At 45.6% G+C, this 27,427-nt stretch overlaps 3 protein-coding genes and 1 pseudogene across 3 annotated transcripts; 3 read left to right on the top strand and 1 right to left on the bottom strand.

The window, feature by feature from the left end:
• Positions 1-3,677: 3,677 nt before the first annotated feature.
• Positions 3,678-4,913, bottom strand: LOC117844292 (uncharacterized). The gene is made up of 2 exons (XM_072291873.1): positions 4,454-4,913; positions 3,678-4,054 (listed from the first exon to the last, which is right to left on the bottom strand). Exons 1-2 carry the CDS (start codon positions 4,911-4,913, stop codon positions 3,681-3,683), a joined length of 834 nt encoding a protein of 277 aa, XP_072147974.1. The 3' UTR covers positions 3,678-3,680.
• Positions 4,914-6,850: 1,937 nt separating this feature from the next.
• Positions 6,851-9,647, top strand: LOC117844293 (uncharacterized). Its single transcript, XM_034725032.2, has 3 exons — positions 6,851-7,244; positions 7,788-7,986; positions 8,786-9,647. Exons 1-3 carry the CDS (start codon positions 6,851-6,853, stop codon positions 9,645-9,647), a joined length of 1,455 nt encoding a protein of 484 aa, XP_034580923.1.
• Positions 9,648-18,175: 8,528 nt separating this feature from the next.
• LOC117844294 (uncharacterized) lies at positions 18,176-21,277 on the top strand. Its single transcript, XM_072291874.1, has 3 exons — positions 18,176-18,572; positions 19,353-19,551; positions 20,308-21,277. The coding sequence occupies exons 1-3, from the start codon at positions 18,176-18,178 to the stop codon at positions 21,275-21,277; spliced, it is 1,566 nt and encodes a 521-aa protein (XP_072147975.1).
• Positions 21,278-22,657: 1,380 nt separating this feature from the next.
• On the top strand, positions 22,658-26,533 carry LOC117842966 (uncharacterized; annotated as a pseudogene).
• The last annotated feature ends 894 nt before the right edge of the window (positions 26,534-27,427 follow it).

Raw genomic sequence — 27,427 nt, forward strand, 5'->3', positions numbered from 1 at the left:
AAGATTGGGGAAGATGCAATGTCATCCCCGGGGGTGCGCATGGCGGCGGCTGCGAAATCCCCAGCGATTCGCCGGTGGGGGCCGGGCAACAAGTGGCCGGGGACGCGCAGGGGCTCACCTGAGCTCGACTTGGTAGAGTTTGGGCGACGGAGATGGCCGGCGAGGGTCGGAACGTGGCGGCGGTGACTTGGCTTGGCGGGTGGCGGTGCGGGCGGCGTTCCGGCACACCGGCGGTGTCAGGAGGGTAACGAGTAGCTCGGGGACGTGTGCAGAGGGATGGCGAAGCAAGCGGAGAGGTCATCGGAGCGTGGGACGGCGTGGAGGTGGGATCTCCACGGGAGCCTTAGCGGCGGTGCAGTGGAAACAGGGGCGCGGTGTGCGGGAGGTGGCGAAGGGTGGCGCTTGACGGCATGCTTGGCCCTTTTATAGGGGAGAGGTGGGGTGGAGGGTCGAGGCAGGGCTCCGGGCACGAGAGGATAAGGCCGGGGAGAGCTGGTACGTGGGCGAGACGGCCATTGGCCGGAGGCGCCATTGGCCCTGGGAAGCGGAGCTCCGGGTGTATCTCGCCGTGGTTGGCCACGGGCGATATGTAGCGTGGGCATCCGGTTTGTCGAGCGGGTGAGGCGGAGTGCCAAGGCTCTTGTTGGGTGAGCGGGCGGAGGCGTGGGATGACAACGGCGTGGCGGCTTTTCCAACGAGCGGGCAAAGCTACGGTTGGCGGGTGTGGATGCCCGGCAGGGCAGGGGATGTGCTCGGTCGGCGATAGGGTAGCGGGGAGCTTCGTCGGGTCTTGTCACGACGCTGGTTGGGCGTCGGGGCTCCCGTCCCATTGCTTCCCTGCTGGGGATGGGACGCTGGCGAGCTGCCGATGGACGGCGGCCACGCGGCCGGCGGTGTGCAGGCGAACATGCCCGGGCGCGCTGGCGTCGAGGCGAGGCCAGGCAACACACAAGATCGACTTTGGGGGTCCTCCATTCAAGATTTTCAAACTAAACGTTCGAATATCCCTTTAGCAAACTTGTAGTCCTATGCTCGAAGTTCAAACTTTATTAAAGGTGTTTGTCCAGATTTTGAACGGATTTGGAGATAACTCGAGCCAAAGTTTGCCAAACACTAGAAATTTCCGACTTAGACATTTCAGCCGATTTGGTGGAATTTCAGGAATTTGGCTGTCTTGGATTCGAATTTTGGACAGCTTCTGAGTTGAACTAGATCAAGGTGCTATTGAAGGAATTGTTCTTCGGTCTTAGGACTTCAACTTCTATTAAGGGCTTTTCTTGAGTTTAGTTCCAAAAATTGGAGGAACAAACTCACCAAGAGGCGCACTCTGGATGGTTTCCAGACTTAGAGCTGGAATGCTCCGACGGCTGAGTTGACTGTTTTACCTGACTTTGACCAAGTTTTTGAGTAGGTTCGGTTTCGATTTGGACCTGGGTCAGTGTAACAAAGTTGGAACACACTCAAGGGACTACAACTTTTATTAAAGGTTTGACTTGAGGTTAGATATAAAATTGTGAGATAACAGGTTGCAAAGTTGAGGAAAAACTAGAATTTCAGGACTTAGGTTGTTTGTAGGATTTTAAAATACTCCTGGTTTGATCCTTGTTTTTGACCTTCTCCCACTCCGAATTAGCCAAAGTGTTATTAACAAAAGTTGTTTGAAATTAAAATTTTTACAACTCTTATTTGGGCAATATTTGAAGTCTGCATATAAAACTCAAGTTTTATATTTAACTCCAAAAAGAGCTTTTTAGGGTCGAAATGGATATTTTACCTCTCTTGCTTAGTGACTAATGACTTGTTTAAGTTTAATTACACATAATTAAGGCAGAGTTGTTACAGTAGTCATCAGGAATACCTGGTTTTCTAACTTTATGAGACCTTCTAGGGGCCTCAACATTTGGCACATCTTCCATGTGGGGCTGTTGCAGCTCTTCCTCATGTGTGACAACAGGTTCTATAGAATCCTGAAGGACAGGTTCCTCATCTTCATTTATTATTGCAACGGGAGAACTAACAACAGGTGTTGTTACCACAGTGTCCTGCACTGTCGGTGCAGCAACAATGGGTATTGAGAAAAACGAAATCATCGGAGTGGGTACGTATACCCACCTCTCCTCAAGACTAATTTCTTAGGCTACCATGCTCCCCCTGATCATCTCGTCCTCCAAAAAGACAGCGTGTCTCGTTTCTACAAACTTAGTATGTCTGTTAGGACAGTAGAAACGATAATCTTTTGACTTATATGGATAGCTAATGAAATGGCAACTAAGATCTAGTTTCCCAATATCTGGGTTAAATACTTTAGCCTCCGCCAGACAACCCCACACATGCAAAGAGTTCAGTGAGGGCTCTCTTCCAATCCACAACTCATATGGTATTTTAGACACTGACTTACTGGAACCTGATTAAGAATGTGAATGGCGGTTTTTAATGCCTCCATCCACAAATTAATCGGTAAAGTGGAGTAACTTATCATACTTCTCACCATATCCATTAATGTACGGTTGCATCTTTCAGCTACTCCGTTCTGCTGAGGCTCGCCCAATATGGAGTACTGGGCAACTATGTTATTTTCCTGCAAGAACCTTGCAAAAGGTCTAGGAACTTGGCTATATGGAATATGTCGACCGTAGTACTATCTTAATCTTTAAAGTATATTAATTTTCTACTTCAGCCTTAAATATCTTAAATTTATCCAACGCTTTTGATCGTTCCTTAATTGGATAAATATAGCGATAACATGAACAATCATTTGTGAATGTTATAAATGAATCATAACCATCCACAGATGCTACAGGAAATGGACCACAAATGTCTGTGTGAATTATTTCTAAAATTCCTGCGCTTCGTTTGGCATCTTTCTTAATTTTCTTCACATACTTTCCCCTAATGCAATCGATGCATTGCTCTAAATCTAAAAAATCTAAGGGTGGAAGAATTGATTCCTTAATTAATCGTTCAATTCTTCTCATCGAAATATGATCTAAACGATAGTGCCATAATTTCGAAGATACGTCATTAATTCTTTTCTACTTATTTCTTACATTCATAGACGAAGAGGCATTCACATTCTCAATGCTTACGACATTCACGTTCCCACCAAGTGATAGCAAATAAAGCTCATCTTGTCTAAAGGTAAGACCAACACACTTGTTATTAAACTTAATCACCACGTAGTTGATAGAATCACCATGTGAGCCCACCAAGATCAATACAGTACATGCTTGGAAATTGATTAACAAGCACGAATAAAAAAGATAGAAATTTGATTTTCGTTGGGGTTGCAGTTCTGATGTGGGCAATTTGGTGTACGCGTAACGATATGGTTTTTGAAAAAAACAAGCTATTTTCAGGGGAGCATATTGGCTGCGATATTGGTCACTACTGCAGCATGAGGAAGCAAGGGAGACCATCTGTTTGGCAAGCAAGGCATTGGAGATCGTGGCCCTAGATATCTTTGCTAAGAATGGATGGAGAAGCAATAATAGACTTTGCTTTTGATTTCTTCTTGTCGTTTGCGTACAATTTCACTTATCTATGTGATCAGCTGATGTGCTGAGAATTGAATACTGTAAAATTTGGTTGTGTGCGGTCGCAGAGGCCAGATATTTATCCATTTTCTAGAAAAAACTATGTCAGTAGTAAGTAGCAGCACTATTGTAACAGACAATTCAACATTAAATGGAGAAAAACTGAGATCCAATTTGTATACTAATTGTTTTGGTTAGTATGGCGCTAATATCTAAAAAGTAAAAAGTTCTCAGTTTATCTGCTTGATGTGTCATCATCATAGGATACAACTGTAAACTACATAAAACAAACAGCAAAGATAAACAATACAAAGTTACATACTTGATCATATGTGGTTGGTTTTCTTTCCCCTTGAACCCTGCATGGGGGAAGTTGAAAACAACCCTATCAAACCGCCTCATCTTGAGATCAGTATGAAGTATCATCGTTTTTGCATTGACTCCATGCAAAGTTACTGCTCCCAACTTTTTCAGCTCCGCCAAATTGGATTCTGCTCCGCTGTACTTCTTCAGGGTGTCTGCTCAAGATCGTTTTGAAAAACAATAGGAATCAAATAAAATGAATGGTCGCACCAAATTGTCAAAATACTCCTCGTTTGATCTATCAGAGCTACAAAATTTCCGCACTATTCAAGTTTATGCGTCAGGCAGAATATTAGCAATGCACTTGAAGCTGGCCACAGCAAATTATCGAAATACTCCTCATTTGATCTATCAGAGCTACAAAATTTCTGCACTATTCAAGTTTACGTGTCAGACAGAATATTAGCGATGCACCTGAAGGCCGAAGTCTAACACAACAAGATTAGTGCTGCAAGAATCTAGAGATTGACGAACGTGTCATGATAATGAGTACGGTGTACCGTAATCCGCAGCTCATTTCACGAGTATAATGAGAAAATAGAGGAAAGAAAACAAACCATAGCAGTCGAGAGAAGTGGCGACGAGATTGGCGCCCGAGCCGAATCCGGTGGCGAGCGCCAAGGAGAAGGAGAAGTCGCCATCGCCGACGAGCAGGATGCTCTGGGTCGACGAGTAGTGCCCCACCCACTTGACCTCCTGCTCCCCCTCCTCCTCATCGCTGCTCTCCCCCGTCAGGTCGATCACCGGGACGCCCTCCGCGCGTGGGCCATCCACGCCTTGACCTTCCTTCTCTTCCTCTCCTGCCGCTGTCAAACCAATCACTTGCACTTCCTTCGCGCATGGGGAACCCACCCATTCCTTCTCCTCCTCCGCCGTCAAGTCGATCACCGGGACACCCTCCGCCCGGTCGCCCTGCCGCCTCCCATTGGCGACGATGCCCGCGGGCAGCGATACCCCCTCTCGGCTCCCACCAGCGATCGCTGCGACAAGCACATCCTCCGGCGAAGCTCTCGACATGCGCGCGCCTCCTCCTCTGCCGATCTCTTCGCCGCGCGGCGGTCAGGTGAGGTGAGGTGAGGTCTGAGGTGACTCCGCGCACGCTCGACTGCCTGCCTTCCGTTTGGGTTTGATTTGAATTTTGAAAGCCAAACGGTCGCGAGGTACAATTGTCGTTGCTGCCTTGTCGGCCTGGGCTGAAACGGTGTGAAGTACGCGCCGGAGGCCCATGAGAGCAAAAGCCCAAGTAGAGAGCTCATAACTATTACGAGTCAGCCCGTATATTCATACGCAATTGCATTTAGAAAACTATATGATGGTTGGGTAAATAAATAAGCTATTTTAAAGGGTGTTTGATCTTTAGTGCAAACTAAAATTCCTCTCACATCAAATATTTAGATACTAATTAGGAGTATTAAATATAAACTAATTACAAAACCAATTGCACAGATGGAGACTAATTCGCGAGACGAATCTATTAAACCTAATTAGTCCACGATTTGACAATGTGATGCTACAGTAAAAATGTGCTAATGATGAATTAATTAGGCTTGATATATTCGTCTCGTGAATTAGCCTGCACCTATATAATTAGTTTTACCATTAATTCATATTTAATCCTCTTAATTAGCATCCGAATATTCGATATGACACGACTAAGGAACGGAGCATCCATGGCCGAGGGATGGAGCAGAGCAGGCAAGCAGCTTTTGGCACGACATGACCAGAGCTGACCACCGCCGCCGTCCGCCATCACCGCGCTGCCGACTCGCCCGAGAGCCGAGGCCGAATTGACGAAACGTCTCACGCTGCGCGCACAATGCCACAGTAGAGGCCGGCGTGGCTCGTACAGTCGCACGGCTGCAGTTAAGCAAACTACGTAGGAGGGAGGTAGTTCTTTGATCCACCGTCGCCCAAGCATCCAACGCCTCTCTAGCTTTTGGACAGTTCTAACTCTCGTAGCCGCTATCCTATATTTCCATTCGCAAATAGCAGTCGCCGATGCCGCATCTTGCTCGCCGCCGGCCGCCGGGTGCCGCAGGTCGCTCGTCCCCGTCCATCGCGCCACCAGTTGCTGCGCATCGAGGAATGAGATGCCGCTGCCGACGCCCCCTTCTTTGAGGACATGCGCTTCCGCCTGCAGGCAGCTGGACTTCTCAAGAGCTAGCTCATCGAGAGCTCCACCGCTTCAAGCGCAAGTCCCAAAATTGCGTCTCCGACGCCACCTTCTCCTTCAACTCCCTCCACGAGATTCAGATGTTGGCTCAGAGACTCTCAGATTGAAGTCAAATCGCCCTATTCAGATGTTTCAGATGCTGAAAGGAGTTGTTTGTCTTGGACAGCAGATGGCCACAGGCAGCACAGCACCCGGCGGTGAGCAAGGTGCGGCACCGGCGGCGCCTACTTTTCTCCTTTTCTCATTCACGATCACGAGCGAACACGATAGGAGCTACTAGGTGCAAGGACGGCCCAAAAGCTGGAGAGGCGTTGGATGCTTGAGCAACGGTAGATTGAAGAACTACCTCCCTCTTACGTAGTTTGCCTAACTGCAGAGGATCCTGTTCCCGACGAGTCTATGACCAATTGATCATGACTTTCTCTTTTTTTTCGAGATCGAGATATCGATCACCGAAGTGACGCGAATCTCCAAATTCCAGAGCAAATCAACGACGAATTTAACTACATTATAAATTTTATTGAGAAGCTGAAGCCGTATCGTTTGTTGAACTTCCTCGCAGCATTTCCAGAGCCTTTTGATGAGAAGAGAAGAGAACCAAACGCGCGGCAGGCGAGTCACCGCTGCCATGTGGACCCGGACAGCCCGAGACCGCAGGCGGCGAAAACCCCTTGGCTTTGCTACGTGTCGAGGCGCTTCTGGGACCCGCCCCGGTTTCCACGCTGCACACCGAGCCTCCGCACCACTTCGCCTCCCGTCGGCGGCGACGCAACGGGTGCGCATGGCTGTGGCGGTGGCCGCGCCGGTGGTGATCGGGCTCGTCGCGGAGGCGGGAGTCGGCGGGGGTGGGGACGGGGGCGGGCCGCCATTGGAGGTCGCTGGGAGTGAGGTGCCGCCGCCGGTCGAGGTCGACGGGAAGGGGGCGCCGCCGGTGGAGGGAGTAACGGTGGCGGTCACCGCGGGAGGGAAGGACAAGAAGGAGGAGGAGGAGGAGCATAAGAAGAAGAGGAAGAAGAAGAAGAAGGAGAAGGGGCAGGGGGTGAAGTGGCTGGGGCATTACTCCTCCACGCAGGACATACTGCTCGTCGGCGACGGGGACTTCTCCTTCTCGCTGGCTCTGGCCACCGCGTTCGGCTCCGGCGCCAACCTCGTCGCCACGTCCCTCGACACCTACGGTTCGTCTACCATCGCTTCCCCCGCTTCTCGCGACGCAAAGGCGTCCTTCCCCCCTAGTATACGGGCGAATGGTAATGCATTTTGTTGGCCCTTTGCCCCTTGGATACGGGAATAGATTGGAGCAATTGATGGACGGATGGATGGGTACAAGAATTCCATATGCTAGTTCGGCGATTCCAGGGAAATGTGGTACCTTGTGTTAGTTAAAGAAGAATTTTATGCACTTGCTCCATAAGACCATGGTTATCTCAAGATGGGTGAACTATATTTTGCTTTCATATGGTTTAAAGCACCTTGAAACACAGCATTTCCACGTTTACTATGTATTTTTAGCACCTCTGTTGTGTCGTGGACGATACAGGATAAATCATTCTTTTTTGGAACTGATATCATTAACATTCAGCAAAAGGCAAGGAAAAACACCATATCCTGCCATCTTAGAAGCATTAATTCTTTCACACTGTGACAAGACTTCTTTGGGAATTTTAATCTTTCAATAGTTTTATAGTCTATTTTCTCTGCAAAAATCCTCTTTTTTTCAGAGACTCTGAAGAGCAAGTACAGCAAAGCAGAGTCAAATATAACAAATCTGAAAAGATTGAGTGCCACGGTGTTGCATGGTGTTGATACGAAAAAGATGAAGTTACACCCTGACTTGAAGAAAAGAAGGTTTGATCGAATTGTCTTTAATTTTCCTCATGCTGGCTTCAAAGGAAAAGAGGATGACATGCATATGATCAAGTATGTGCATAATCATGTTGTGTGTTTTTGGCAGTTAATGTTTAATTAAACCCTGGATTAGGAATTTTTTCTTGTTATTTAAATGGATTTACTGCATCATTTTGTATGTCCTAAATGAGTTAAAAACACAATTGATTAAATGTTACTAAGGCTACATCTGCATATGAAGGGCTATGCTCTCCTGTTCAGAAAACATGCTGCTTATCTAGAAAACCTGTGCGTGTAAAAGACATTGTATAGCCTCTTAGCGAAGATGTTCTGCTCTTTTCATTTTCATTCTAGGCACCGCACCGTTGATCTGCTTAACTTATTTTTTTTTCCTGAAATGAACTGTAGCTTTTTATGCTTATATCTTACATTATGAATAGGTAGATATCTTAGAAATATTGCCTCAATAATAAGTGGCAGAGATCTTACCTGACCTTCATAGTCAATTTGCTGGAGTCATTTTGCTTTTGATCTTGTGATACAGTAAAAAAATCTCATCTGAGCAACCTTAAAGCAAGAAGAATAAAGCAAGAGCATTATTTGGTGGTTCATGGCTGTTGTGCATATCACATTTTTGCAGCTCCTTGTTGTATTCTACTTCATTCCTTCTTTGTTGTTACATTCTTGTGAAATAGGATTGATAGGTTTAATAAGAAGGTTCACTATCATATTACAGTGGTCAGGAAATAGTTTGTTGCTGGTTTCTTATTGCATTTGGACAACATATGAACCTTTAAAAATTTTACCATGTTGTTTCACAAAGATTTGTTTCTTAGATAACTTATTCTTAACCATCTGCTGTGATCTTTAGCTCACACAGGGAGCTGGTGTGGGGCTTCTTCAACAATGCGCTCCACCTTCTTCGGCCTTATTGTGAAATCCACATCAGCCACAAGGCAGGAGGGGCGTACGACAGATGGGATATTGAGGACCTAGCCTTCGGGGCTTCTCTTGTTCTGGTTGAGAAAGTTGCTTTCCAACAGGAAGATTACCCTGGGTATAACCAAAAGAGAGGAGATAGTGCAAGGTCCGACGAAGCTTTCGATCTAGGCACTTGTTTCACATTCATGTTCCGGATCAGAGACTTGAATTGGAAGAAACTGAATGGAGACATGGCTAGTTCAGTTGGGATCATGGCTCTGGCAACTGAAAGAGGCCCATTTCACCTGTTTCCACCTGATGAAGCATGGCCTCGGCAACGTCTTCCTCCACCAGTTAACGCAGTTCACATGCCGACAACTGTGGAGCTTGATGGAGTTGCTCAAAGTCAACATCCAGATTTTGCACTGAACTTTGATGGCACAGTGAGAGACCCATATTTTCAACAACCGGGCAATACCGGGCCAATGCTCGGAACCCCAGGGCCATTGGTGAATGCTTTGCACAATCTAGGTGGTGCCATTTGTCCACCAATGAGCAGAATCCCATGTCCTGATCTCCTCGCACCTCAGGAGAAGCCTTGGTATCAACATAGACCTACTGCTGATGCTCCAGGAAGGGATCAGTGTTACTTGGCACGGGAAAACCAGTGGGGTCTGCAGAGGGAGTATGAAATGCAGGGACATGTGATGCCCGCGGAGAGCCATTCTGCCTTGTTGGAACATCAGCGCAGGGACTGGGAGTTTGTTCAGGAGGACCGAAGGATGGTTATTTTTTCTGGTGGGATGTGGTGAAGCGTCTTTGGGAGGTGTACGTGTAGAGCTCCAGAATAGAGGAGCTGGGCCTCTCCAAATCACACGTGCAACGTTCGGTGTGATCAGCCATCAGTGTTTTGTGCTCCTGGTGTGACCAGTCATCAGTGTTCTGTGTTCTAAGGCTTGTACAGGTGGTGCATTTTACTATTAACCGTTTGCTCTGACTCTAGCTCACACAAGAAACTGGATTCAAAGCACAAAAGGGGAAAATGAGCATTGACGAGGCTAGTACCATGATATATGATGTTTAGGACACGTTAGTTAGGCCCTGTTTGGCATGGCTCCAGCTCTAGGTGGAGCTGCACTACTCCAAAACTCTAGGTAGAGTCAGCTCCACTCCAAAACTCCAGAAATAAAATGAGGTGTTTGGCTAGATGGGTAATCTCAGCTCCAAAAAAAAATCAATTTCAGTGTTAATTGCCATTGTTGCCCCCAATTCAGGTCCCACTTGTCATCCTCTCCTCCTCCTTTCTTTTTCCTCTCTCTGTCGTTGCCCACTGGTCACCCGAAGGAAAAGGAGGGGAAGGCACCAGCAGGTGGGTGGTGCGGCCGGTGGCGGGGCTAGCGCGGGCGGCGGGGCTCGGGCGGGCGGCGGGGCTCGGGCGGGCGGCGGGGCTCGGGCGGGCAGCGGTGGGTGCGGCCGGCGGCGGGGCTCGGGCGGGCGGCGATGGGGGCGGCCGGCGGCGGGGCTGGGGCGGGCCGCGGGGGGTGTGGCCGGCGGCGGTGGGGCTCCAAGGCCGGAGCGCGCGGGATGGAGGGGCCACGACGGCCGGCGGCAGGAGCGACGGGCGGCGCTAGCGCGGTGGAGACCGGTGGAGACGAGTGCGTGGAGTCTCGGAGGAAAATAGAACGAACCGTTTTTTCTATGTAACCAGTGGCATTGGTGGGTAATTATCCACCAACTCCACGAGGAGGTTCAAAAGAGTGGTTTCTGGAGTAGCAAAAGAGGTGCTCCAAAACTTCACCTCCATTTGCACTACAGCTCCATGGAGCTGGCAACTCCATGGAGTTTTGGAGTTGGGGTGTTTGGCTGAATTTTTTGATGGAGTTGCTGGAGTTTAGTAGTGGAGCTGTGCCAAACAAAGCCTTGCAATATTTAGATGTTAAAAAAAATGAACTTTGAACTGATTGGTTTGTCCTCATCTCTGTGCCGAGGACCTGCAGCGGTTGTCTCATCTTCACCGGCCGGCTCGATTGCCGCCACGGCTGCCTCATGTGCTCTCGTGGCCTGTTCATGAGTGAGAGCAGCTTGCATTGACAACGTTGCAAGAGAATGGTGAAATTTGAATTGTCTGTCCTTCCCGTCGGTTGTTTCAATCGGCGCGCCTGTCGCGTGTGGGCGGATGATTCTTTTTTTTTCTCGTTTGTTTTTTTACATGAAAACGGTTTTGACACTCATACGGAAACAATTTTCTGAAAATAGAATAGCACCATTGTCACTTGGAGTTTTCTACGTGGCAGATAGTACGGCATGCACCAGATGTCATGGTGCCATGCGAACAACTCCGCGACCGATGTACCGTAGTAAAAGCTGACTTTTTGCCACTTATAGCAACTCCAAGAGTATACTAAAAAATTCTTCCCCAAAACTATGTATTGGGGGGTTTTCCTAAAAAAAATTTCCCCCAAAAACATATCAGTCCACAGCAGATCGCTAATAAATAGCCCCCAATATTTCAAACACAGGCCACGTCATCGTATTGGGCCTATCGGAAGGGACGCGCGGGCGTGCGAGAATCAGGATTGGGGGAGGAACATCAACGCTAAAATATACGCGATGGCAAACTGTTTTTTAGCGTCGCTACAAAATTGTGGAAGGTTTAGGTGGATTGTTGGAGTTTATTTTTTCTCTCTTTTTTCCTAAAAAAGGTATTGGGGGTAAGATTAGCAGTCTCTTGGAGTTGCTCTTAGGGCCCTTTGGTAGGGCTTCTCGGGCGGCTTCTGGAGAAGCCGTACCAAATACCCTTCCAAAAAATGGCTTCTCTCGTGAAGCACCCATGAAGCTGTTTTCCAATTTGTACTAGGGAGGAGAAGCCGGAAAAACCAGCTTCTCGCGGCTTCCCCTCCATCCGCACCCCCCATGTTACGAAACTAGCCCTGAAGTTCACGGAATTTACATGCAAATTGCCACCGCCTCCTTCCCGAACCGTTCTTTTCCTTCCTCCTTCTCACGGTCTCGGTCTGGTGGCGGTGGCCGGCATGGATGAGTGGGATGCGGCTCCGGCAACGGGAAACTGGGCTCCGGAGGCTGAAAGGGGCAGATCCGGTGGTGGGCTCTAGGATGCGGCCAGCGGAGGGGCTAGCGGTGCGCCGTTCGTGACCGGCGGAGGGGCTGGCGGTGCCCCATTCGTGTGGTTGGGAGGCCCGGCGACGGGTCCCCTGGGCGCCCATTTGGCCGCCGCGGGAGTGCCTCCTGGCGTGGTGGCGGGCGCATGGCCTGGAGGTGCAGCAACCGCAGCGAGCCAGCCGCCGGTGCAACAACCTGGCGTCCCAGCCGCGGCGGGCGTGGCCACTGGCGCGTGGCCCGACGTCCCCGGTGCAGGCACATCAGCGCTGCTAGCCTTTGGCGGCATGGCCCCAGCAGTGGCGGGCCTGGCCTCTGGTGCATGGCCCGGCGCCACCATGGCCGCAAGCACAGGCATGCCTGGAGGATGGCTGGAGTGGTGGGCCGGAGCAGTAGCGGCGGCTCTAGGGCCAGATTGGTTCCGTGCGGATCCTCAACTCGCTTCACAGGAGACAGCTTCACAGGAGGTTGGAGGTAATGAGCGGCTGCCGGTTCGGGCCACCTCTGGTCCGGTTCGGGGCTCCTCAACTCGCCGACGAGGTACCCGCGCACCTAGGCCACCACCGACAGCTAGGACAGCTCCTGCCCCTGCATCTGTGGATGTCGACCTCACCGATCCAAGGTAAGAACATATGATCCAAGGGAAGTGATTTCCTTGTTTGATCTTGATATGGATCATCTGAATGGATCATGATATGCTTGTTTGAGCCTAGGTACTGCAGTGGCGAAATAGTAGCTATGTCTGTGCTTATTGGTTGCTTAGATGGTTTACAATTTCCTTTACCTTGCTATGGTGCATGGAATTTCTGTGGTACAGGCAATAGTTATGTGCAGTTCCTATGATTTGAGAGGTGTTGTTGTTTAGTACAATGCCGCATGAAAAGATTGGATTTTGGGTTAGAGAGTGCAGCTTTTCCTTCAGGTGTTTAGTACAATTTCCTTCAGCATCATTGCATCACAGATTGAATAGCAATGCTAAATCAGATCCTGGCAGATACACTGTCAGCATTTAAGCCCTACTGAGTTTTGAGGAATAGGTTATGTTATCTACCCAAATTAGCTGACCTCCAGATTGTCTTGTTCACTCCACTTGTTTCTGGAACAGCTTACTGCTTAGCATATCTACCCAAATTAGCTACTACTTCACTTGTTTCTGGAACAACTTACTACTTAGCATGGATCCTGAAGGACTTCACTGAATACAACTGTTTGTAGACGAACTGTTAGCTTATGTTCAGAAAAAGTGAAACAACATGAACTTCTTATATTTAGAAAATATGTTTGCATCAATAAAATGAGATTCGATGTGAATATTGTTGAACTGTGTTTTCAAACATATGCGGCTATTTGATAAAAATATGGGATACATGTGTTGTTTTAACCTTTTAGAGTTGATGGATGGCAATTTGGCATCAGACTTAGTACATGTTTAGCATTTGAATTACAAGTAGGTGGCTTGGCATTGTACATATAGCCTTAACAGTGCAGCTCCTTTCTCATGAATTACTGCCAGCAAGCAATGATTGCCCACAGACTCGACTATAGATAAATAATTCCATATCATTTTTTCAAAACCATTCAAGTTAAAGATTTGGTGGTATGCTGATGCATCCTAATATTGGAACAAAAATGACTACTAAAGTTGAGCATACAGTGCATACAGAACAAGAATATCTACCCAAATTAGCTATTCAGTGAAGTCCTTCAGGATCCATGCTAAATCAGGATTAGTTTGCTCAATGGCTTGCAACTGCTATTGTGCAAACAATATGTTTCTATTGTGCTTTGAAGAAGCATATTTGTATAACTAGCATTTATACTCCTTTGAGCTAGCAGTGGAACACTATACCTCCAAATTATGCTTTTCCCTTATCAAACTGATTTTGTTAGCAACAGCTTGGCTGATTGGTGTGATGAGAACAATAGGATAGTTTGTGAGATTTTTGCTGATGAAGTTTTAAAAGGAAATAGATCAAGTACTCATTTGAGTAAGACCGGGTACAAGAATGTGATAGCAAGATTTAAAGAGAGGACTGGGATTGACTATACTAGAAAGCAATTCAAGAATAAATGGGACAAATCGAAGCAAGATTATGCTATTTGGAAGCAGTTGAAAAATAAGGAGACTGGGATTGGATGGGATGAATCTGGGAAGAATATTGTAATGTCAGAGGCTTGGTGGAAGAAAACAACACAAGTAAGTAGAATTTTACAAGTTGCAGTTGTTTCAAATTTTTCGTTTTATAATATGTAAAAATATTGTTATCTGACTATTGCATTTCAGGATATAAAGGGCTCTGCCAAATTGAAGCTGAAAAGACTACAAAATGAAGAACAACTAAGCATTATATTTGAAGACCTCAGGAATACTGGTGATGAACATTGATCCGCTTCCAGTGGTATAGCACCTTCCCTAGCAAACTTGTCTCGTGAAAGTTCTCCAATTCCTATTGATGATGAAGATGAAGCAGAAAATGATTATTACAGTGAGTCAGAGGAGGTGACACCTAGGAGTGTGCAAGTTTCAAAGAGAGGTAGAGGGGCTAGTAACATGAAGGGAAAGAAACCCAAGATAAGTACAGGTCAGTGGTTTCAGGAACAAATAGGCAAGATTGTGGAGATGAATGAGAGGACAACTGCATCTTGTGAGTCCATTGCAAGGAGGGAGGATACATCTGGTTGTTCCATCCAGGATGTCATGGCTTTGGTCAAGGATTGTGGGGCTTTTCCCTCGACGAATGATCATTTTGTTGCATCTCTAGTTTTTACCAAGAGGGCTAAATGAGAGATGCTTATGACTCTGGATACTCCTGAGGAGAGATTTGATTGGCTGAATAGGAAGTATGAATGGATGACTAGAAATGATGTGGCTAAGTAGTTTGTGCAATCTTGTATCCTTTGAATTATGTTTCTATTTCTATGCTATATTGAATTCTATGCTACTTTGAAATATGTATGCTACTTTGAATCTTCATGAGTGTTGTTACTCTGAATCTTTTGTATGCTACTTTGAATATGATTGCTACTTTGAATCTGTAATTTGAAATTCATGAGTGTTGTTTATATCATGAACAGATCTGAATCTTCTGATGATGAGATGTCTGATCATGATGAATGGGTTAAAAACACTCTAGGATTGTTGCAGTCTGCTTAGAATTGTCAATTTGCCACTGCTCTTATTTCTTGCAAGTACTTCATGACTTACCATGACAATAATGTTGTTAGAACTCCGGCACAAAGTGGATTCGGTTGGACAACGGAGAAGCTGAACACTCCAAGTGAAAGTCATAAGCAATTTCGAATGAATGCATCTCTATTTTACAAAGTTGCATGATCTGTTAGTGGGTAACTATAGACTAAAATCATTTCTTCATATGAGTTCTATGGAATCATTGGCTATTTTCCTACTTGTGTGTGGGCAAGGTACTTCCAACAGTGGTGTGCATGGTATATTCAAGCACTCTGCAGAAACAATTAGTAGAAAATTTGAGGAGGTATTGATATGTATGGTGGCTATGAGTGCAGACTACATAAAGCCAATTGATCCTAATTTCTCTACTACACATCCTAGGATCAGTAATGATCGTAGGATGATGCCACACTTTAAAGATTGCATTGGAGCTTTGGATGGCACTCACATTTCAGCGACACCACGTCCTGAGGACCAGATTAGGTACATTGGTCGGAGTGGCAAAGCAACACAAAATGTTCTTGGTATTGTTGATTTCGACATGAGGTTCACTTATACATCTATTGGCCAGCCCAGGTCTATGCATGATACTAATATTCTCTTCCAGGCACTTCGACATGATCACGCCACCTTTCCACACCCCCCTCTAGGTATGTCGGATCACCTACCTTATCTTTTCGCATGTCTGTTCATGAATGCATGCGGCTCACAACCTTCATTTTTTTTATATGTGTGTTTAGGAAAGTATTATATGGTTGATGCCGGGTACCAAATAGACCTGGATACTTGGCACCATACAAGGGTGAAAGGTATCATGTGCCAGATTGGAGGAGAGGTCCTGATCCAAATGGTGAGCAAGAACATTTTAACCATTTGCATTCAAGTATTCGTAATGTGGTAGAGTACTCTTTTGGTGTGTGGAAAATGAAGTGGAGAATCCTTCTCAAGATGCCGAGTTACCCCATGGAGAAGCAAATGATGATAGTTGCCGCAACCATGTGCCTCCATAACTTCATTCGTAAAAACCACGCACAAGATAAGGATTTCCGCAAATGCGATCGGAATCTCAATTATGTGCCCACTATACCTTCAAGATATAGGAAGCACTATGTCTCTTAAGATGCTCGAGATACATCCAACATGGAAATAGGTGATCAAACCATGGATAAATTTCGAGATGATCTTGCTATCTTCTTTTCTAGATCATCTTGAGCATGTCGGTTAGCTTATATGGTTGCATGCTATGTAAGGATCATGGCTACTTTTTTAATTATTAGTTTGTATGGTTGCATGCCATGTAAGGATTATGCCTCCTTTTGTAATTACAGCCGCACGAATCCCTTTAGTTTATATTCATAATTTGTAATGAACTCAAATTAGCGAATGGTGAGGAAGAGTCATGAGGATGGATTGCGGTCGCGTGGAGAACAGAAAAAAGAAAGAGAAAACAAGAATGGAAGGACGTGGACCGGATTAAGGAAAAGAAAAATTAAAGAGGAAACTAATTCTTTTTATTATTGCTTAAACAATAATCCTTTTTTTAAAATTTCTAATAAACTCAAATTTATAAACAAATGTTAAGCATTACATTCATCTATTCAAACAATCCATATAATCAAGGGTATCCATGACATTTGATTTATCACAGCCATTCCTAAAAACACAATATAGAAGAAGCCGTTTTGCCAAACGCTCTTCAGAACGGCTTCAGCTTCACTAGAGGAGTTGTTTCATTAGAGCAGCCGCAGCTGTTTCAGTCACAGTCGCAGCCCTGCCAAACGGACTCTTAATTTTTGTGTGATATGGTGACATAATAGAGAAAGATAGCTTAACAAGACATGACCATACCATCGCAATTCGCAAACACCTCTCTCGACCATGCGGTGTTCACTTGCTCGAGAGTTGAGGTCCGATGACGTGGTGATATCAATCGTACGGTGTGTGTGATTGATGAGAATTCTATGACGGTGCCTGTTACTTCATGTAACAATATATTGACAATTTTTTCTACTCTAATGTTTGGAATACTTACACCTACTATTCCCTGCCAAATAAATTCATAATTTTTACTTATGTATTTAAAAATAAGTTTATATCCAGGTGCATAATAAAATAAAAAAACGAACTACAATTTGGAAGGGAGGGACTACTTATCATTATTCAAATTTCGAACAACACACGAAACCTGTTGTTCTAACTTTAAGTGAAAAATGGAGGTCTCTTTATTAGTCAAGATCAAACGATGCAAAACTTTGGGGGTGTTTGGCTCTAGGGGAGCTAAACTTTAGCCCTGTCACATCGTCGGATGTTTACATACTAATTAGGAGTATTAACATAGTCTAATTACAAAACTAATTACACAGATGGTGGTTAATTCGTAAGACGAATCTATTAAGCCTAATTAGTCCATGATTTGACAATGTGGTGCTACAGTAACCATTTGCTAATGATGGATTAATTAGGCTTAATAGATTCGTCTCGTGGATTAGCCCACGAGTTCGGCAGTTAGTTTTATAATTAGCTCATATTTAGTCCTCCTAATTAGCATCCAAACGTTCGATGTGACCGTAGCTAAAATTTAACCCTGGTATCGAAACAGTCCCAAATGCTATGCGTTTTCAAATGAGAACCTTAACATGGAATCCGCATTTACTTTTCTCCAATAATCCGGCCCTTGATTCCAGAAAACCGAAGACCAAACGCGGCGCCCGGCGATCCCTGCCATGCAGGCCCGGAGCCCCGGGAAACTTTCCCCTCGGCTATCGCTACACGTCGACGCTGATCGAACCCCACCCAGTTGGTCGCTTGACTCGAGTCCACAACATTTCGCCTCCAGCGACGGCGATGCACGCGCACGCACGCATGGCCGTGGGCGTGGGGGTGGCCGTGCCGGAGGAAGGGGACTCCGCCGCCGCGGAGCTCGTCTGAGGGGCGGAGGGTGAGGCGCCATTGGTGGCTGCTGGGAAGGAGCCGCCGCCGCCAGCTGATGGGTTGCCCGCAGTTGAGGTAGAGGGGAAGGGGGCAGAGCCGCCAATGGAGGGGGCACCGACGGTGACCACCGTGGAAAGGGCGGAGGAGGCCCACAAGGCCGAGGACAAGAATGAGGCGGAGGCGGAGGATGGGGTGCCCGCTGTCCAGGTAGAGGGGAAGGGTGCGGCGGCGCCATTGGAGGGGGCACCGGCGGTGATCACCGTGGAAGGGGAGCAGGAGGCCCACAAGGTCGAGGGCAAGAAGGAGGCGGAGCCGGAGCCGGAGGCGAAGGCGGAGGCCGAGGCGGAGGAGGAGGATGAAGGGGAGAAGTGGCTGGGGCATTACTCCTCCGGGCAGAGCATACTGATCGTCGGCGACGGGGACTTCTCCTTCTCGCTGGCGCTGGCCACCGCGTTCGGCTCCGGCGCCAACCTCGTCGCCACGTCCCTCGACACCTATGGTTTGTCTACTTCGATCGCTTCCGTTTCTTCTTGCGGCGGGTAAAGTAAATGTGCCTTCGCTACAGCATAGTTCTACTAGCAGTTAACAATGCTGATCCCCTTTTTTGACCTTTTGCGCCTTTGGTATGTGCGTTAATGTAACTAGGAATGGATGGATGCATTAGAGGATATGATCTGCTAAATTTGACGATTGCTGTAAAACGTAGCTTGAGTTGGTTAAAGGAGGATTATGATCATCCGTCTGAAGCAATCAAGCAACACCTCTGTAGCTTTCATACGGTTATTGCACATTGCTGGCTTGTGGCATAACATATCCACCATTACGTTTTTTAGGCAGAAAAAAGATAAAGCAATTCAAGCAATTAGTTTGGAGACCAGTTGAATGAAAATAAACATAAATGAACCAGCAAGAAGATTAGCATTTAGCGAAAGAGAAAATGCACCATATAAAGCCATCTAATAAATCTGTCCTGATTTAACTCTACATAATAAGTTTTTGAGAGGAAGATGGTAGCCGATCAGGCCACCTAAACTTTGTTGCAAAGGAATAATTTAACTCTACATAATCACCACTGTTTATCGGTTCCTTTAGGAAAACTTATCATCTTTCAATAGTTTCCCAGTCTTGTATTTGCTTCATTCTAAATCACATATAGCCTTGTTGATGTGCTTAATTACCTTGTAAGTTTAAGTCATACTATGGTTTTTGTTTCTTGTACATTGGGCTGATAGACTTATCTACTCTTTCTGCATTTCCTGTGGGAAACTCTCGTTTGCAGAGGCTCTGAGGGGCAAGTACAGCAAAGCAGAGTCAAATATAATGGAGCTGAAAAGATTGGGCGCCACGGTTTTGCATGGTGTTGATGCGAAAAAAATGAGGTTTCACACTGACTTGAAGAACAGCAGGTTTGATCGGATTGTCTTTAATTTTCCCCATGCTGGCTTCAAAGGAAAAGAGGACGACATGCATATGATGAAGTACGTCACTATCTCATTATTATGTTCTTTTGCAGTAACCGTTTGATTAAACCCTGGTTTAAGGTAGCTGTTCATGTTCTTCGTATGGATGGGCTCATTATTTGTCTTACTGAGCTCCTTAAGAGATTTGATTAAATATTTCTAAGGCTACATCTGCATATGAAGGGTTACACACTTGTGTATATAAAACCTGGCATAAATGACACTGGGTAGAACCTCAGTGAAATTGGTTCCTTTTTCACCGTACCACCATTGATCACTGCTGAACTAGTTTTTTGAAATGAACTTTAGCTCTTTGTAGTTACATTAAGAATAAGTAATACCTTGGATATGTTACCTCAAGAATAAGTTGACAGACGTCCTGAATGGTCCATCGGCTAGAGTACATTTTGCTTTAGATCGAATCATCTTGTGATACAGTAGAAATAATCCAATATGAAAACCTTAATGATAGAAGAATAAACTAAGATCATTATTTTGCTGGTGAAACCTTTGCATGTATAACTTTATTTCAAGCACTTTATAGTAACTCTTTAATTTTCAGTAGAAGATTTTCCATGGATATAAGTAGGATTGATCGGTTTCACAAGAAGCTTCATCTTTCCATGACAGTGGTAATAAAATAGTTAGCTGATGGTTTCTTATACTAGAGCTAAACAACACAGAAACCCTTTTGGAATGTGCCATCTTACGTCCTTCTTTTTTCATATTTAATCTATTCGCAAAAAAAAATTAACCATATGCTGTGACTTTCAGCTTACACAAGGAGTTGTTGTGGGGCTTTTTCTTCAATGCACGCCACCTTGTTCGGCGATACGGTGAAATCCATGTTACCCACAAGACAGGGCATCCATATGACAGATGGGATCTCGAGCACCTGGCCTCTGGGTCTTCTCTTGCTATGGTTGAGAAAGTTGCTTTTCGAAAGGAAGACTACCCCGGTTATAACCAGAAGAGGGGAGATAGTGCAAGGTGCGACGAACCTTTCGATCTAGGTGCTTGTTCCACATTCAAATTCCAAATCAGGGACTTGAAGAAGCTGAAGAAAATGAATGGACAGAGAGCTGGTTCAATCCCAAACCTTGGATGCAGCAACATCCATCGGCAACATTTTCCTCTGCCGGACAACACAGGCAACATGCTGATGCCCCTGCCGCCTTACATAGCTGATCAAAGGCCACAGCCAGGTTTTCCACCGAACTCTGATGGCATGGTGAGAGCACCATATTTCCCTCAACATGACAGTTTCCATCCAATGGTTACCATGCCACGGCCATGGCTGAATGCTTTGCCCAATCCAGACGGCATTAATCGACAGGTCAGTTTTCATCCAATGGTTAGCATGCCAGGGCCATGGCCGAATGCTTTGCCCGATCAAGGTGACATTCATCAACAAGACAGTTTCCATCCAATGGTTAGCATACCAGGGCCATGGCCGAATGCTTTGCCACCTCCAGGCGGCGTTCCTCCACCAATGAGCCGAATCCCATGCCCCGATCTCCATGCACCTCATGAGCAGCATTGGTATCAACAGAGAACTGTTCCTGATCAGCTAGGGGGAGACAACTACTTTTCCGCCAGGGAATACGAAATGCAGAGGCAAGTGATGCCTGGAGCAACCGGCTTGAACCATTCTGCCTTCTTGGGACATCACCACATGAACGGGGAGTCTGTTCAGAAGCGAGAGTGGCTGCGCTGGATGATTGCACGGTATGGTAGGCCTTGAAGGATCATTGTTTTGGGGCGGGTTGTGGACTGCTACTGCTGCTGGTGCTGCATGCGTAGATCGCCAGAGTAGACGAGCTGGCCGGCCGTTCAGAACAGATAGCTACGCCAACTTCGGTGCGACAAGCGTTTTTTTGTTCCAGTTCCAGGCTTGTACAGGTACGGCCATTTTTTGTGGCATGACACTGACTACGGCAGCAAAACGAGTTGCTGTTCCTACTTCTGTACTCCTAGCCCTAGGCACTTAGGCGGTCAAGCCTCCTTTTGAAGTGGAGCTGTCTGAAGGGAACTGATTAGCCTGTTCCCTATTTTGCATGAAAGTATGGCTGAGTACAATCGCAAAGACCACGCCAAAGACAGCTTGTTTACGAGGGAGATACCCTCCGACCACCTGTCACATCGGATGTTTATACTAATTAGGAGTATTAAACATAGTCTAATTAAAAAAACTAATTGCATAGATGGAGTCTAATTCGCGAGATGAATCTATTAAACCTAATTAGTCCATGATTTGATAACGTGGTGCTACGGTAACCATTTGCTAATGATGGATTAATTAGTCTTAATAGATTCATCTCGCGAATTAGACTTCAGGCCTGTTTGGATTCGGCGTCCTAAACTTTAGGACATGTCACATCAGATGTTTAGATACTAATTAGAAGTATTAAATATAATCTAATTACAAAACTAATTGCACAGATGTAGTCTAATTCGCGAGACGAATCTATTAAGCCTAATTAGTCCATGATGTAACAATGTGGTGCTACAGTAACCATTTGCTAATGATAGATTAATTAGGCTTAATAGATTCATCTCGTGAATTAGTATAGGGGTTTTGCAGTTAGTTTCATAATTAGCTCATGTTTAGTCCTCCTAATTAGCGTCCGAATATCCGATGTGACCCTCCTAAAGTTTAGTACCTTGTATACAAACACCCCCTTATTTGTACAATTAGTTTTGTAATTAGCTCATGTTTAGTACTCCTAATTAGCATCTGAACATCCAATGTGATCCTCTCAAACACCCAACGGCTTATGTTTGAGTTCATTAGCTGAGTACAATCAGTTAAGGGTAATAATTAGTTTTTTGCCATCACTATGGAGTGTACGGAGTGAATGACAGGCTAAATGCCATTCAGTGACTCAATTAGGCCGGCTGGTTAGTGACAGGAGATTAGTGTGCCATCCGTAAGGTGATATAAAAAGTTAAATATTCCTAGCAAAGGAGCCAGAGTTGGAAAAATACCATCACAAGAATTTGAGTTGAAAGAATGTTCGTCGACTCTGCAGAACACCTTTTGAGACGTAAATCGTCGTTCTGTGACTTTTTTTTCATAACAATTGCAAAATGGCAACGAAATTCTCATCTGGCGACTATTGCGTATCTCACTGAATTCATCGATAATTTCGGAATCAAATACGAGTCGATTTTATCCTCATCTTATCGTTGATTTGAGGGGCACAATTTGTACTACAAGTTTGTTTCATTCATAGTATGATCCTTCCTCGAGAAGCCAGGAGCCCCAGGGCCCGCTGGCCCAGGGGTGGCGAGTGTCAGAGCGAAATCCAATAGCCTGCCTCCTCAGCCATGTGAACCTTTTTCGTCGCATTTCGCTACGTGTACCCGTGTTTGAATCCACCGGGGCAACGAGTCGACTCTAGTAATCACTAGCACAAGCGCGCATGGCGGTGGGGGTGGCCTCGCCGGCGGTAGGGAACGCTGCGGCGGGGGACGGGGGCGAGGCGGCGCCAGCGGAAGGGGTTCCGGGAATGGGGGTAGAGGCGAAGGGGAAGGCAGTGCTAGTGGAGGGGGCGCCGCCGGCAATCGCCGTCGAAGGGGACGATGCGGAGGAGGAAGAGGACGAGGAAGACAAGGAGGAGGCGGCGGATGCGGAGGAGGGGAGTGAGGATGATGATGAGGAGGGGGAGAAGTGGCTGGGGTGTTACTCCTCTACGCAGAGCATACTGCTCGTCGGCGAGGGCAACTTCTCCTTCTCGCTGGCGCTGGCCACCGCCTTCGGCTCCGGCGCCAACCTCGTCGCCACGTCGCTCGACACCGACGGTTTGCCTCCTTCCATCGCTTCCGCTTTCTCCTGTGTCTCGTAAAGGCGCCGCCGTTCCTAGTGCGCGTTAGCTTTAGTTTGGTGGTGCCATTTCTTGGCTCTTCGTGCATTGATTGCATACAGAAATACTACATGGAAAAAAAATACCATATTCTGATTCGGCGATCCGAATCTGGTGTTTTGTGAAGATGGATTTGATGCGTTTTGCTCCGTTGAGATCGAGGCTACCTTATGATGGGTGCCTTTAAATTGTGCTGATGGAGGTGCTATTACAATTGCAACATGATTCTGGCGGAGCTAGATGCAATTTGATATAAGCATTCAATTTGTGGGACGCTCTTCAATCCTGTTGCAGTGTGTTATTGATCTTTGGAAATAGATTACTTGTTATCTGGCAAGATTCTACTGAAGTTATCTGTAAAGAAAGAAGTCGTATTCATGTCTTGTATTGTTTCGTACTGCTAGAGATGTACTGCAGCAACACACCTCTGTAGAGCAAACACACGTGCTATCTTATCATTTTGGCTGCCTTTCACATAGTTTGATTAATGGGTTGACTACAATGTGCGGTTATCTTCAGCTTGTAGACACCTGATCAACTGTTTGAAGCAACCTGCCTGTTGCACATGTTATTGCACCTTCAGCACAATGTATCAACAGCATCTTTGCATCAAGGTTGGTAAAGCAATTGCTTTAGGACCTATTGGAAAGAAAAATAAAGAAAATAATCCAGCAAAAGAGAAATAACACTCTGCCAAGAAAGAACACACACGCATGCGGGTCCCACACTACATCAGGCTACCTAATAAAATTATCCATTTTCCTCGATGTAAGCACCACCTTTTTCCATTTTCTCAGGAAATCCGAGTTTCCTTATTTGGTTTGATTTTGGCACAGACACGTGTAGCATTGAGCTGACTTACTTATCGCTCAAGGGTATAGTCTGTGCGATTTTGATATCATTGTTAGTTATACTAATCTATTTTCCTTTGCATTTGGCAATCTTCTTCTACAGACGCTTTGAAGAAGATGTACTCCAGAGCGGAGTCTAATATAATGAATCTGAAGAGATTGGGGGCACTGTTTTGCATGGCATTGATGTGCAAAAAATGAAGTTTCACACTGACCTGAAAAACAGAAGGTTTGATCGTATTGTCTATAATTTTCCTCATGCTGGCTTCAAAGGAAAAGAATATGAGGCGCATATGATCAAGTATGTGTGCTATCTTGTTATTTTATTTATGCACTTTACCCTTTTTTAAATCCTGGTCCGTAAACTCATTGTTGTTCTTTGTGTGGATTAGTTGTATCATAATTTTGTTTTGTGAATCCCTTGTGGTTCATAAATTTTTATTTTAGTATTCCTATGACTATATTGTGGTATGAAGAGGTGGAGGCTTATTCTTTTGTTTAGTGCACCTATGGAAAAACTGACATTGGATGGAATCTCAATAAAATTGTTCTATTTTCAGTCGCCATCTTAGCCACCATCTGTCACTGCTATGAAACTTATTTTTTAAATGAACTTCAAGTCTTTATGCTTATGATGAGAATATCAAACATCTTACATATGCTACATCAAGAATAAGTTGTATGTGTTTTATTAATCCATGATCCATAAGCAAGAATATTTTTGCTTTAAATCTTAAGATGCAGCCAAGAAAGGTCATATGTGCCAACCTCTATTGCAAGAAGACTAAGATGAAAACTAAATTTGTTGGTTGCATTGACTTTTGTGTATGTATCTTCTTTGCAGTAATGGTAGCTTTTGTTACTTCCTTATTTATGTATACTATAACAAAATTGTTCCTGAATTTGTCATTAAAAATTTCTATACATTATACATATGATTATATGAAATAAGATGGACAGGTATGACGAGAAGGTTGTTTTTGTTATGACAGTTGCTTCTAGAAAATACAGGAACCTATTCAATGTTTAGTGGGTCATCATTTTGCAGCCTTGTGTTTCTTAGTTAAATTCTTGTTAACCATCTGCTTTGACCTTTTAGCTTGCACAAGAAACTTGTGAGGGGGTATTTCTGCAATGCACGCCACCTGCTTCGGCCTTGTGGCGAAATCCATGTTAGTCACAAGTCTGGAGCATCGTATGACAAATGGGATCTTGAGCAAATCGCCGCTAAGTTTTCTCTTATTTTGGTTGAGAAAGTTGGTTTCCAAAAAGCACAATATCCTGGCTATAACCAAAAGAAAGGAGATGGTCCAATGTGTGACAAATCTTTCCCACTAGGTACCTGTTTCACATTCAGGTTCAGAATTGGTGATTTGAAGAAGCGGAAGAAACAGAATCGGAGAAGGGCTGGATTGGTCTCATCCATTGGAGGCAGCACAAGGCCATCTCATCCACCTCCACCTGTTGAGGCATTGCCTGGGCTAGATTTTCCTCCACCAGCTAACACAGAGAACATGCCGATGACCCTGCTGCCTCATGTTGATGTTCAAAGGCAACCATCAGGTTTTGCACTAAACTTCAGTAGCATACTGAGAGCTCCTTGTTTTCATCCACTGGCCCCTGTCTGTCCAGTGCTCAGCATGCCAGGGCGACTGAATGCTTTGGGCACTACAGCCGCCATTCCTCCACCGATGGGCAGAATCACGAGCACCACTCTCCTCACTCCTCAGGGGCAGAGAATCATTGCCGAACCGCTAGTAAGAACAACTGACTGCTGCTTTGCCTGGGAGTACAAAGGGAGTCTGCGGAGGGAGTTTGAGATGTTGAGGCAAGTGATGCCTGGATCAACCAACTTGACCTATTCTGCCTTCCTGGAACATCGCCACAGGGAGTCTGTTCAGAGGCAGGAGTGGCTGCGCAGGATGATAGCAAACAGTTGTCAGTGAAGGACCTTCATTGAAGGATCGTCATTGTGATTTTGGGGATCTATGTGTATCTGCGAAGAGGATGTTCGAGTACAGGAACTTGACCTCCCCAGATATGATATGTTAGATACGACCACAAAGTGTTTTGTGTATAGGTAGGGCCATTTTGTGTGGCAAACACTGACCACAGCGGCAAAGCAGCGAAAGGAACGCTGATACCATTGTCTGCGTGAAGATGTAACCCTGGACAGCCTAGCCTGTTTTTGCTATGGAACTGCCTGGATCGACGTAGATTAAATATAGCAGTGTCACTTTAGGGAGTCCTTACATGCATGGTAAACCTGAAACCAAACCTCTGTCGTTCACTTGTTCTATGGGGCAACGGTCTCTACTTGCAATGGCTTTCTTCCTGCAGTACTTGTGCAGTCATTCGTTCGTTACTTAAATTGCCATCAACTGTGCATTTTGATGTGAAGCACTGCGTACATGAACTGGGAGAATGCTGCTCGTACGCACTAGCTATTCTGCTTCATCATGAGAGTTCACAACTCCTATTGATTTTGGTGGGAGCAGTACAACTGTCGGCTTGTGATGGTCTTGTGGATGACCGGTTGAGGTGCTCATGGGGTTCGTCTCACAACGCAGAAAATTCCATTTCAGCTGCGTTCGGATGCCGGAAAATAAAGAAGACCAGTCACGAGGGATCCTTAATTTTTTTTGGCCCAAAATTCAGTATTCAGGTAGAACCAAAAGTCGCAAACAAAACCATTTTACTAAAAATAATACCCGATTGGTTAGTAATTTCCATCACCATTTTCAGTTTTTAAAGCGAACTGCACAATGGCAGCATGTGAGAATGATGGAGGGACGGTGGGGCAGGGAACATTCTGTGAAGGGGGATTGGACGGGTGCAAGAAAATTTGGCGGCAGTGCGGTGGTGTGTTTTGAGAGGAAGGGAGAGCACGTGTAGCAGACAAGGAAGGAGATGGTTTGCTGTCGAGGATTTTAGGTCGCTAGAAATTTTGATGTCGCTGGAAACTGAACGCGTTTCAATTGGAGAGATCTTTTTAGTGCAATCTGTCCATTTGGATTTGGAGTTCTCAACTCGTATTTTTCTATAATTCCTGAGATTATTTTTCCAGTGATGAACGCTGTAACCGTTGGCGTTTATGATAACTTTTCAATTTAAAGATTTATCAGTTCAATCTCTCAGATTTACTTATAATGGTAGAATTGCACGCGTGTATTTATA

This window comes from Setaria viridis, chromosome 2 (assembly GCF_005286985.2).
Source record: "Setaria viridis chromosome 2, Setaria_viridis_v4.0, whole genome shotgun sequence".
Taxonomy (NCBI): Eukaryota; Viridiplantae; Streptophyta; class Magnoliopsida; order Poales; family Poaceae; genus Setaria; species Setaria viridis.

Bases quoted from the DNA above. Each gene is read 5' to 3' on its own strand.
- LOC117844292 (XM_072291873.1), bottom strand. From the start codon at position 4,913: ATGTCGAGAGCTTCGCCGGAGGATGTGCTTGTCGCAGCGATCGCTGGT. The intron at 4,055-4,453 runs GTTTGTTTTCTT...AACGATCTTGAG, and splicing joins CACTTCTCTCGACTGCTATG to CAGACACCCTGAAGAAGTAC.
- LOC117844293 (XM_034725032.2), top strand. From the start codon at position 6,851: ATGGCTGTGGCGGTGGCCGCGCCGGTGGTGATCGGGCTCGTCGCGGAG. The intron at 7,245-7,787 runs GTTCGTCTACCA...TCTTTTTTTCAG, and splicing joins CACGTCCCTCGACACCTACG to AGACTCTGAAGAGCAAGTAC. The intron at 7,987-8,785 runs GTATGTGCATAA...TGTGATCTTTAG, and splicing joins GATGACATGCATATGATCAA to CTCACACAGGGAGCTGGTGT.
- LOC117844294 (XM_072291874.1), top strand. From the start codon at position 18,176: ATGGAGGGGGCACCGACGGTGACCACCGTGGAAAGGGCGGAGGAGGCC. The intron at 18,573-19,352 runs GTTTGTCTACTT...TCTCGTTTGCAG, and splicing joins CACGTCCCTCGACACCTATG to AGGCTCTGAGGGGCAAGTAC. The intron at 19,552-20,307 runs GTACGTCACTAT...TGTGACTTTCAG, and splicing joins GACGACATGCATATGATGAA to CTTACACAAGGAGTTGTTGT.